The sequence below is a fragment of the Hevea brasiliensis genome, chromosome 18 (assembly GCF_030052815.1).
Source record: "Hevea brasiliensis isolate MT/VB/25A 57/8 chromosome 18, ASM3005281v1, whole genome shotgun sequence".
In the NCBI taxonomy this organism is placed as follows: Eukaryota; Viridiplantae; Streptophyta; class Magnoliopsida; order Malpighiales; family Euphorbiaceae; genus Hevea; species Hevea brasiliensis.
The window spans coordinates 52,107,391-52,120,416 of NC_079510.1; the positions used below are offsets into that span (position 1 = coordinate 52,107,391).

At 34.7% G+C, this 13,026-nt stretch overlaps 1 protein-coding gene across 1 annotated transcript; it reads right to left on the reverse strand.

The window, feature by feature from the left end:
* Positions 1-2,436: 2,436 nt before the first annotated feature.
* Positions 2,437-3,697, reverse strand: LOC110668696 (uncharacterized). Its single transcript, XM_058140629.1, has 2 exons — positions 3,086-3,697; positions 2,437-2,519 (listed from the first exon to the last, which is right to left on the reverse strand). Exons 1-2 carry the CDS (start codon positions 3,612-3,614, stop codon positions 2,437-2,439), a joined length of 612 nt encoding a protein of 203 aa, XP_057996612.1. The 5' UTR covers positions 3,615-3,697.
* Positions 3,698-13,026: the final 9,329 nt, after the last annotated feature.

Consider the following 13,026-nt stretch of genomic DNA (forward strand, 5'->3'; position numbering starts at 1 on the left):
CTCTTTTGAAGGCAAGAGACCAAAAGCCCTTTACAATTTCTCAACACCAAGCTTTTACACCAAGGTAGCTTGAAACCTTCACAAGTGCTATCACAAGCACTTACACTCCCAAGCTTCAATAGGTGCTTGTACAACCTCTCTTGAATGCAATTCAATATTTCAACACTCACTCTTACTCAATACAAATCAAACTATAAAGAAGAGATGAGTTGATTTGCCAATGGTAGCTCAAAATCTTTAAATGCTCTTGAATGAAAGCAATAAATGAAAATTCAATGTTGGAGATCAAATGTAAGCTTTCATTAAATTGTAAATGAAGTAAAGAAGGTGTATATATAGTCCCAAATTATTTTAGACCGTTTGAAACCCTTTTGGAACGTTATACACACTGCCCAAGACAAAATAGCCGTTATTTTGTCCTTTTGTGCTAAGTTGAGTACGATAAATTAGCAAACTAATAAAATTTTAGGAGCGATCGATGGCTGGTTAGTAAACTAACGATTTTAGCAAACCAGTTAGCAAACTAAGTCAACATCTGCATATCTCAACTTGCAATGTAAAATGATTTAGACCTTAAAAAAATATTTCAATGGTAGTATCCAAGGTCATGATGAGAAAAAAATAATCAGAAAATAAAATTTCATTTTTGAGCTCCATATGACTAAATTCTCATTCATTCTTTTTACAAAAAACCTAAGACTCACTCCTTAATACTATGCCTTTTATACCTTTTCTTTGAGTCTTGGCTTTCATAGTCTTGTCCTTTTCTTATTTTGAATTTGTCTTGAAATGCCTTTGAGTATCCTTTCTCCTTAGATGCAACTTCAAGAATTCTTTAGTAATAAGACAAAGAATCTACACATCACTTTTAAAGTTGGGTTAGATAGATTCTCTTTGAGTTTTGTTATCATCAAAATCAATGCTCATTTTGAGCTACACGGGGTCAACATATATATATATTTATTTATTTATTTATAAATATATCCCTATATTTTTTATATTTACGCGTTTCCCCCACGTTTCCGTTTCCTATATTTTTGAAAATGCCGTTTCCCCGTGTCCGTTTCCGCGTTTCCCCCGTGTCCACGTTTCTGTTTCCGTGCTACATAGTTGTCAATCTTTCGAACAAGCCTTTTCATGGGCACTTCCATTTTTTTCACATACTCAAATATATCTAACTGGCGGTATTTGATTGCTACATGCAATATGTTTCGTCCTTCATCATCAACATGCTCAATAGCCTGAGGATATACTTTGAGTATTTCTTTAGCAATCTCCACACAACCTGACTTCGTGGCTAAAATCAAAGGAGTTTCTCCAATGTCATCTCTTTGCCCTTGAATACTTGTAGAAGACCCTTCTGCTGCACCTTCCTTCACCATATCAGAACCAGCACTGTATCTATGGATTTTAGGCTTGCTCTTATCAGCAGCAGAATGCGTGGCTTCCCATGAGATATCTCTTTTAACTAAAAACTTGGCAAGGTCCACAGCTATTTTGTATTTTTCTTTTTCGCTCCGAATCTTCCTCCGCCAGGCGGGACTGCAGCACCATTTAACTTGTAAAGAAATGAGACAAAATCAGTCAAACTAAGTTAATCAATTTATTAATTTGCAGAGATGATGAGATTAATTAGTGACCTTACCTAAGTTGATGAATCCATCTTCACGATCGATTTTAAAAGCTGATGGTTCACATGCAAGAAGTTGAAGTGCAGTCATTCCGTCTGTGTCTTTTTCACCGATTAAGTGTTTGTACTCATCTATGTAGCACCGAAACGGAAACGCGGACACGGGGAAACGCGAAAACGGACACTGGAAAACGGCATTTTCAAAAATATAGGAAACGAAAACGTAGGGAAACGCATAAATATAAAAAATATAGGAATATATTTATAAATAAATAATATATATATATATTTGAAAGTTTTAGTTATAATAAATTTAAATATTAAAATAAGAAAAAAATAATGAAATTAATTAATTAATTAATTAGATTATTTATATATTTATAATTATAAATAATTGAAATAATAAATATATAAAAAAATAAAATTAATATTAAAATGCTGAAAATAAAAGGTCGAGAGTTTTAATATGGTGAAAATTGAAAAAAAAAATGATTAAAAAAAAATCAAACAGGAGATTCGGGCGAGGAGCAGAGCCATGAAAAAGGAGCAGCCATCAGGCAAGGGAGGCTGATTGGCAGAGCAGCATCGAATGGGGAAGGAAGCAAAGACCAGTCACCTCCCATCGCCGGCACGCTGCTGCACCACCAGGTCCTCCTCCTCCTCCTCCTCCTCTTCTTCTTCTTCTTTTTTCTTTGCCTTCTCCTTTCTTCCCGGAGGTGCGACTTTTTTTGTTTTTTTTTTAAAGAAACGCGTTTCCGATTTCAAGGAATTACGGAAACGGCCCGTAGACGTTTCCTCACCGTGTCCTAACGTTTCCGGAACGGGGAAACGCTCCCGCCTCCCGTTTCCGTGCAACCTAAGTACTCATTCGCAATATGCCATGCCAACTCTGTTCTCACATTATATAATTTAGTGCGCGAATCAAATGAGCATTTCATATGTATACTATTAGCTTTTATCAATCCATACAATGTTAGTTATTGATAACATAAAATAAAATTACATAAAATACAATGAGAAACTCTTTATGTCGAATATTCATCACCAAACCCAATAAAATTTAATCTTTTAAAACTCAATTATCGTTATTATTTAAATGATATTCAAACTCATTTATGCTTATATATTTTAATTAATAATTTATCTATTTTAAAATTTTAATAATATTTAAATTATATGTATTTAAAATATAAAATATAAAAAAGTTATAAATATTTTTATAAATATATATATATATATATATATTTAATTATTTATTTATATAAATATGTTTGAATGACAGATATCAAACACATAAAATGTGAAATTTATATATGTCTAAATTCAAATCTAAATCAAATATGATTATGTGTTACTCAAATTCATAAACTGAGTATTTAAAAATATCTAACCCATTATAATCCCTGTGTGTGTGGGAAAGAGATAGAATGAGAAAGATTTAATATATATACTCACCGAAGTGCTGAGAAATAATGGACATGTGAAGAACAGTGGTTTTATCAATCCTCTGAAGATAGAATTGCTGACTAACTTGGTCATATTGGGCGATTTTAGAAGCAAGAAACTTGAACATTGCTGTCTTGCCATAGCGGGCTGCTCGAAACAGAGCAGTTTCTCCATTGCTGTCGCGCATCCCTAACAGTCCGGGTGCCTTCTTTAGCAGTTTATCAGCAATAGGGATCGCATTGTTGTTTGTGGCAGCTTCGTGGAGCATAGTGCTTCCAACACCATTTTGGCGGGTCATTTTATCTAGATGATATTCAGGCAATTCGTCTAGCAATTTCAGTACCAAATCGGCTTTTTTGGCGTAGGTAGCCATGTGGAGCACAGTATCTTCATTTACTGTTATTCTGTGCAATGCATGATCAGAAACTTTAGAGCACAGTTCTAACACCTTCTCCTTCTCACCCTCCACTACAGCGGTGTATAATTCTCCGCTAATTCTCTGTTTCGTATCAGCATCTTCATTGCAAGAAGACATCATGAGTTGCAGGCAGCAGCTAAGAGGCTCTTATTTAATTAAAACATTTCTTTATCTATCTACTTTTAGTTGAAATAAAAGATCATTGGAAGGTGGGAAGCAAAAGAAATGCTATATATCGTCCACTCCTCCATGATTTCCAGGCAATGTCTATTTATATGCACGTGAAACCAAGTTGTTCTGGCTGTCAAGTTATGCTATGCTTGGGCTGCAAATAAACGCTCTTAGAGTTAAAATAATAATAATAATAATAATAATAAGAGGAAGTCTCATATTAAATAAACATATAAAAGAGGCGAAGATTTTGCATGATACAACTTGGTTATTGCAATGTGTTGTGTGTCATCTAATAAAAAAACATTTGAAGATTGAGTAACCATCCAATTCAATAGCTTCATTTGATATTCATCATCTCTACAGTGGCTTTAGTGGAACCTTGAACTTATATTTCAACGAATTTTTACTGTTAGATAAATTTTTATCTATTAGATAAATTCTTACTTAAATTCTGTCTATAATAAATATATATATATATGTATATATTATAAATTTATATATATAATAGATAAAACCTATATATTTGTAGTGTTTTAGATATATGATGATGAATAGGTAAAATTTTCCTATAAATGAAAGAAAGAATAAATCTGGTTGGCATTCGAAAGATTAATGGTGGGATTCCCTGCTTTATCCATTACGTGCTATCGTTGTGCAGAATAATCCTTTCGGGAGACATGTATCGCATGGCCGGGACGAATTGTCAAATTTGTATGTCCATGGAGAGAGATGACATAATAAATTTGTAACCTGATTCATCATGGAGGAAATATATTACGTATTTCGGTGTATTAATTTTTAATGCACCACATACTTATAAATTTATAATTATTCCATGTTGTTAGGAGAGTACCTTTTATTAATATAAGAGTGTGCGTACTCACTCAATTAAAAATTAACATATCACTAAAATAATATTGGGTCTTATTTTAAAGTATAGCAAATCTCATTACAAAACATGATTTTTTTTTTATTACTTTTGTTTAAGAATTTTCTTGATAAAGAGTATGGGTTCCATCTTATTGTGAGAAATAGAATACAGAATACATGTTCAAGAAACACCTATATATATATATGTATATATATATATATATATGATACACGTGATTTTGGTTATGCTTTATCTTATATGGAAGAATAGCAGGTGCTTCAACGAAAACGTTGGCGTTGGAAAAGCAACCTTAATATTAAAAAAAAAAAAATGGAAATGCTGACGACAAATACACAAATTTAATGGCCAAAAAGGATGACCCTTTGGTTTAAATTTGTAGGTAATTGTAATTATAATTAAATTCTCTTTTAATTTTATCAATTATATATCCTAATTAAATTCTTAAATTGCTAATTATATCACCTATTTTATTAAAAAAAGCTTTATATATTTATATACAGCATGCTACATTAATTAATGTAGATTAATGAGTTAACATTAATGCTAATAATAAATAAATAGATGACGTATTTTTCTCAATAATTGACTTCTTATTAAGAAATTATTTATAAAATATTCCTTAGTCTTAGTTTGAAAAATTTAATTCTCAACAACAGTTTTGATACAGCATGCAGCTTGTACAGATTATCACAAGAATTAATTTCCAAATAACAATAAAAATTTAATCTAAAACCTCAATAAGAAAAAGATAAAAATAAACAAATAAACTTTATTGGAAATAGAAGAAATAAATAAAGTTACCAAATCTAAATATAATGGGGTATTTATAGGGTTTGATAGTCCTAAACTAATTAAAATAAGATAACTATTATCTAGGAGTTTTAAATAAACATAAATACAATAAAAAAAATCTAGATAGAATAGGAAAATAATCAATCATAATTGAAATTGGATAACTAACAAATATTCCTATTAAAATAAAATAAAATAAAAGCTTTGCATTATTCACCTTCACTTTCGAGAAAATTTGACCTCGAATTTTAATGTCGGGATCAAATAATAATGGAACAACTATCTCCCACATTATTCTCCTCCACTTGAGATAAATTTAGCATGTTAATGAATTAAAATCTCCATTGGAAGATCACACTATATCTTCTTCTTCAATGGTATCAACAAGATTGGTTTGAATAAAATTGATTTGAGGAAATTTGCATCTTCCTTGGCATGCTTAGACTCACTTGGACAAATTAAATCAACAAAAACACTAGGAAAATAGTTAGAGAAATTTCAATTTTCATTGAAATCTCCTTGGCTTGATGTTCTTCTTTTCCCACGACACTCTCTTTAAACTCTTTATCATCTACCACAGCACAAGGCAATGCAAAAGTGTCAAATTCAAAGTCAAGATGATCCATTTGTTCTTCAAAATCTTTTAATAATTTGTCTTCAATCTTTGTATGAACATTGACCTCCTCATCAAGCATGCCAATTTATCTTGTTCACAATCTTCCTCTTCATCCTGTCCATCAAGTCCCCAATATATTTCACCATCATCGTCATCATGTTTTTCAATGATGTTGATGATTTTTCTCTTTGGATATTCATTAGTCCTATGTCATTCCTCATTGCACCTATAGCATTTGATAGGAGCAAGTTTTGCATATGGATTATTGGTTTTGGGAGGATTCAAAGTTGTACCTTTATTGTTTCCACCTATTGAATTTTTATTGCTCACCTTCTCCATGCTAACAATACTTGAGCTTGGTTTGCCTTGTGCAACTTCCTTCACTTTTTCAAATTCACCATGGTTGTTGTCTCTATCATACTGATACTTTTGATAGGGATCATGGTAAATTCTTTCTTTCATCACCATTTCAGCTTTTAATGCCAAGTTCCTTGCCTCTTGCATGCTCATAACCATTTGAATTCCAATTTTATCACAAATTGAAGGTTTTAATCTCCTCAAATATCACGCTTCTTGTTGATTATCACTTTCGGACAATTGATTTTTTTGCTGCCAACTTCAAGAATTTAGCTGTATATTCATTGACACTCCTATTTCCCGGCAAACAACTTTGATAAGTTTCAAATAAATATTGTTCATAATCTGGAGGTAAAAATCTACCACTTAATAATTGTTGCATCCTCCTTCATGTGGTGACTGGATTGTGCGCTTCTTGCCTCCTTGTCTCTTTCAATCGATCCCATCATACGAAAGCTCCTCCCTTTAATCTATAAGCCACCAATTTTACCTTTCGTTCCTTTAGAATTTCAGCACACTTGAAGAAACAATCCACCTTAGTCAACCAATCAAGAAAACTTTCAATGTCAAGATCTCCACTAAAGGTAGGGATATCCATTTGGTAACAACCCAAATTTTTAAATAATTATTTTATGTATAACTATATGATTTTTTACTGTTTGGTAGGCCCAGAAGATGCCATATGATATTGATGAGATGTGGATATGGGAGATGTGTTTTAGAAGTGTTATTTGGATCATTTTACAAGTTGTGTAGGTCTTAGGTATAGGAGGAATGTCACAACCCAACTTATGGGCTAGACCGGCACTAGGATCTGGGCCGGCATAAAGCCCTCGAGGCCCGTAGTAAGCCTTACTGTTCCCAAACCCATGACTTGTCGTGACCCAACCTATGGGCCAGACTGGCACTAGGACCTGGGCCAGCCTAAACCCCCCGAGGCCTGTAGTAAGCCTAACTATTCCTCAACCCAACTCTAGGGCCCATTTGGGCCCAAATTCAAGAATTCAATCGGACAAAGTCCAGCCATAAAATGAACCATTTAACGAGGAGTTTTTGAGTCGTCGGACCTATAAACACAATATATAATATATTGGAGAGCTCAGCTCACCCTCCTCATAATCAAATTATCATAATTTCAATGGGAGCTCAGCTCTCTCATCCAATCCCATCATGCATGCAGATAATAATTTTACAGGTCCAACATAACTTTTATAATACAGGCCCAAAATAAAATAAGTGCTTCTAACACATGCGGAGTCTAAGAATTTAACTCAATGGTACAAAACACATTAAATACTATCAAGGGACCTGTGAAGAAGAAGAACAGGTTAGCCATAATAATTAATCCTCCTGTAGCCTGGAAAAATAGATGAACAGAAGTAAGTGTTCGACTTAGAGAGTAAAATATCAATTTTAACTATAATCTCTATAGCTATCTAAAGCTAATGCACCATGTGGAGTGAAATGCAACATCGTCATAAATTTCATACAAATCACATCAAAAAGGCAATTTAGAGCACTCACACACCCAACACTGTCAACCAATACATATATGGGAGCTGATCCCCTATACAGCCCTCTTAATCCAACCTCTGCCAGCAAGTATCTCTCAAGCCGGACTTTCGCTTAATAAACCAAATACAGGGTCTCAGCGAGTGTTTCTCAAGCCGTGTCTACCCCGCAGGACCGAGTCTCAGTGAGTGTCTCTCAAGCCGTGTCTACCCATCCTGTCTATATCCAATACCATATCACACGCATGCCACGCACACACACTGCTCCAAATTACCACAAACAACATCCATGACACTTCAACATTTATGAATACAATATAAAATGTGCCTAGTATTTAACTATATAGATACATATTTATAAGTGATGCATGGACATGCTTGAACATATAATAATATCGAAATTACAATTAAAATTAATATTTTACTCACAGACTTAATCGAAGTCATTGTGGTGGTTGGGCAGAGGAGAAAGGCTGTCCAAGCTCACCTGACAATTTTATTATAATTATTTAATAAATTTGACTCAATATAAACTAAGAAAAGACCAAAGATGTCCTAAGTTGTACCGAAAATCCGGTAAAGTCTCCCCTATACCTAGGACCTACCCAACCTGCAAAAGGGCTTAAAACGCACTTCTATATCCACAAACCATACACCCACAACTCAATCACATCACACAGCCCCTTCTGAGCCCATCCAAACAGTCAACAATCACAATATGAAAAATTACAGTTTAGTCCTTATAATTAACCCTTTTGCAAAAACTACCCAAATGAGCTCTAAAAATTCTAAAACTTTGCCCTGCGATCCTTAGCAATATTATTAAGCTAATGCAAAAAGAATTATAATTTTCTAAGCTACCACGAATATTCTATAGATTTTTAATCCAATTCAAGCACTAAATAATTAAGAAAAGTAAGGTTCGGGTTTACTTATGCCAATTCCAACATCAGGAATGCACTCGGGACGTCTGACAACAGTGGGGTAGCCAAAATCTCAACCCAATTCCAAGAATTTTTTGGTAGCCTGTCTGTCTGACCTAAAATTTGCAGACCTGGGTAACCGTTGAATTTCCGTGAATTGAAGGTACCTACACGAAGCCCACAACATGAGGGCTAGTATATAATTTTTACGGAATTTCCTAAGCTCATTTAGTGCTCGGAAAAATACTACAAAGTTTCGTGGGACCCACCAAAAAACAGTATCAAAAAATTTTGAAATTTATATTGCCGCGAAGCTTTCGACTAGTGGAGCACTTCGGTACTCTCGGTTTTATCGTGGAGTTCACGATTTGCGAGAAATTTAGCCCAAAAGTCGAAATAGGGTAAAACTTTTCGGACAAAAATTGGGCAAACCGCTCTATGAATTTTGGTGTTCTTGGTGTCTATAGAAAGCTCTCGAGGTCTAGAAGAGTTTTGACACAACACTCGGTCCGATCGGTGGCCAGATCGGCCGAATTTTGGCCGAAAAGGTGAAGAGACGGGCTGCGTGTTGGGGAGGTTTCACACGCGTTTTCCGCCGGCCTGGAGCGTCGACCGGCGGTGGGGAGGTGCTGGGGCGGCGGGTCGGCGAGTGGGGAGGGCTGGGGTGATGGCGGCGCAGCGAGAGGAGGTGAGAGGAGAGAGAAAATGGGAGAGGAAGGAGAAGTGTTGGGCTTGCGGCGAAGGAAGAAGAAAAAGAACTGGCCGGTCCGATTCGATCGATCCGATCCGGTCCTGTTCGATTCGGCCGGTCCGATTCAAGAGATAAAATTTTAAATTTTTACTCTGCCTTGGGACAAAAAATGAGGCCCAAAAATTCCGAAAAAATTTTAAAAAACTCAAAAAAATTTATAGAGTTCAAATATATTTTTAGTTTTGCCACGTGGTCTTTAAATAAATTTCTAAAAATCATCAAAGTTTTATATTTTCGAAAAATCGAACCCGATTTCTAAAATCTGGAAAATTTCAAATAATTTCCTAAAATTTAAATAAAATAAAATATTAACATTTACCTACAAAATAATAAATTTAAAAATTAGGAGTGTTATATGATCAAGCCCACAATTTAAGCCCAATATACATATGAAATAATTTAAATTAACTATTATAGTTTTATTTCGGGCCAACTTAACCCAGTAATTATCAAAAATTAAAATTAGGGGAGCCCAACTTAACCCTGTTATATCATTCACAAACTATTTAAAAATCATAAAAAAATTTCATTTATTAATACAAAACTTAAATTCATACAGTTCCTGACAAGATTAATATTATTGCTAGTACATGCGAAGTTCTAAATTACAAATTTAGAGAATAATAATACAATTAAGTAATTATCGATAACCTGCGAGAAAAGAAGCAGGTTATTCTGAAAAAGGTCTCCTCCTGTAACCTGGAAAAAATAGGATGAATAGGAGTGAGCGTTCAACTCAGAGAGTAAAATATCAATTTTAAGTATAATTTCTATAGCTATCTAAAATTAATGCGTCCTAATAATGAAATGCAAAACCATCATACATATCCATACAAGTCCATCATAATAGCAAAAAGGTAATTTGGAGCACACACACACACCCAATAATATTCAAATTGTACATATACGAGAGCTGATCCCCTATACAGCTCTCTTAATCCAACCTTTGCCAGCGAGTGTCTCTTAAGCTGGACTTTCGCTTAATGAACCAAATGCGGGGGCCAACAAGTGTCTCTCAAGCCGTGCCTACCCCGACTTATCCATAAGAGGACCGGGTCTCAGCGAGTGTCTCTTAAGCCGTGTCTACCCGTCCTATCCATATCCAATACCACACACCACAAGCACGCCAACACACGCACACTGCCCCAAATTACCATAAACAACATCCATGGCACTTCATCAATTAAGAATACAATATAAAATGTGCCTAGGGTCTAACTATATAGATACATATTTATAAGTGATGCATGGGCATGCTAGAACATATAATAATATTGAAATTATAATTAAAATTAATATTTTACTCATAGTACACTAGAGATTATTGTAGAGGTTGGGTGTAGAAAGATGGTTGACCTTGATCACCTACATAATTTTATTATGAATTTATTAGTGCTAATTCAAATAAAAATAAATTTAAAGAGGCAACACATTTGAACTATAAGCTGGAAGAAGTATTATTAGTGGATGAGATTTGATGGATGAAACTTTTACTAATGGGTAGATTCGAGGCTGAAGTCAGAAAAGCTGTAGGCAATAGATGTAGCTACATCAAGAAGAATGAATACATAAAGTATCTTATTTAGGATTGTGGTACAACACACATTCCTCACTACTATGACAGTTTAGGTGGAACTTATAGGTTCAAGGATACCTATCTAACTATGAAAAGCAATTCCTTGCAAAGGATAGTAGGAGACAATAATATTTTGATGGTCAGATTAGGAAGGAAGAACATGAAGAATCATCCATCGTGAATGGCTTGTGTTTCATAAAATGAGTAGTAGGTTAGTACTATAGTATGATACTATATAGTAGATGTGCTCATGAAAACCAATCGCAGAGTTAAGATTAAGAAATAATAAAAAAGTGTATTTCTATATTCCTAGAGTGGAAGAGTTTAGCTTTGATGGTGATAGGAGTGTAGCTCCATACAACTTAGTGTCAGCCATTAGCGTCAGAAAGATGTTGAGGCATGGATGTCAAGGGTATTTAGCACTAGTGAGGGACACAATTGAAGGTACTGATGTGGAGAATGTACTTGTTGTCAAAGAATTTGTAAATGTGTTTCCTGAGAAGCATGCCACCGGATAGGGAGATAGAGTTCTGCGTAGATATTGTGCTAGGTACAAATCCCATTTCTATGCCACCTTACAGGATGGCACTAGCAAAGCTAAAGGATCTGAAGGATCAACTACAAGAGTTGTTGGATAAGGGTTTCATCTGACCAAGCACTTCACCTTGGGGTGCTCCTGTTCTGTTTGTGAGGAAAAATGATGGAACTTTGAGGTTGTGTATTGATTATAGACAGTTGAACAAAGTGACTGTTAAGAACAAATATTTACTTGCTCTGATTGATGACCTGTTTGATCAGCTACAAGGAGCAAAGTACTTTTCAAAAATAGACTTACAGTCAAGTTATCACTAGCTAAGGATTAGAAGTAAGGATGTGCCAAAGATAGCATTTAGGACTAGGTATGGTCATTATGAGTTCCTGGTGATGTCTTTTAGACTCACTGATGCACCAGCAGCCTTTATAGATTTAATGAACAGGGTGTTTAGGCCATTCCTAGATCCCTTTGTCCTTGTATTCATTGATGACATTTTGGTGTATTCTCGAACTGAGGAAGAACATGTGTGGTATCTGAGGATGTTGTTACAGACATTGAGGGAGCATCAGCTGTATGAAAAATTTTCAAAGTATGAGTTTTGGCTAGAGAGCATCTCATTCTTAGGACATGTGGTCTCTAGTGAAGGTATTCGGGTGGATCCTAAGAAAATTGAAGTAGTAACTAATTGGCTTACGCCTACTACAGTCATCAAAGTGCAAAGTTTTTTAGGCCTAGTAGGTTACTATAGGCATTTTGCATAAAATTTCTCCAGAATAGTAGCTCCTTTAATATGGTTGACTCAAAAGAATGTCCCGTTCTTTTGGTCAGATGAATGTGAGGAAAGCTTCCAAAAGCTTAAGAACTGTTTAACTACAGCTCCTGTGTTGACTTTACTGGTGAGTGGAGAAGGGTATAAGTGTACTATGATGCTTTTAAAGTTGGAATGGGGTGTGTCTTGATGCAGCATGATAAAGTAGTAGCTTATGCTTCAAAGTAGTTAAAGAAGCACAAATAGAACTGCCCCACTCATGATAATGAAATGGCGGTTGTAGTCTTTGTACTAAAAATCTAGAGGCATTACCTATATGGTGAAATATGTGAAACATACACTGACCATAAAAGCTTAAAGTATATTTTTCAATTGAGAGATTTAAATTTGAGGCAGAGGAGATGGATGAAGTTCTACACAGCTGGTTACATAAGACAGGAGGAGTTGGTACAATGACCTCATGGTAAAAAGTATACTAGAAGCTCATAATATCATGGAACTAAGAAGTACAGGTGCTTTTATCATGGAGAAAAGTCTTGCTAACGCTTCAATGGCTAAATAGGATCAACAATGATTTTCGATAAGGTGCATGCAAAGTTAGTTATTTCAGAAAGGTGTTTAATGAGACATTATATG

Coding starts and splice junctions, on each gene's coding strand:
- LOC110668696 (XM_058140629.1), bottom strand. CDS start 3,614: ATGATGTCTTCTTGCAATGAAGATGCTGATACGAAACAGAGAATTAGC. Junction 2,520..3,085: donor CATTATTTCTCAGCACTTCG/GTGAGTATATAT, acceptor ATGTGAGAACAG/AGTTGGCATGGCATATTGCG.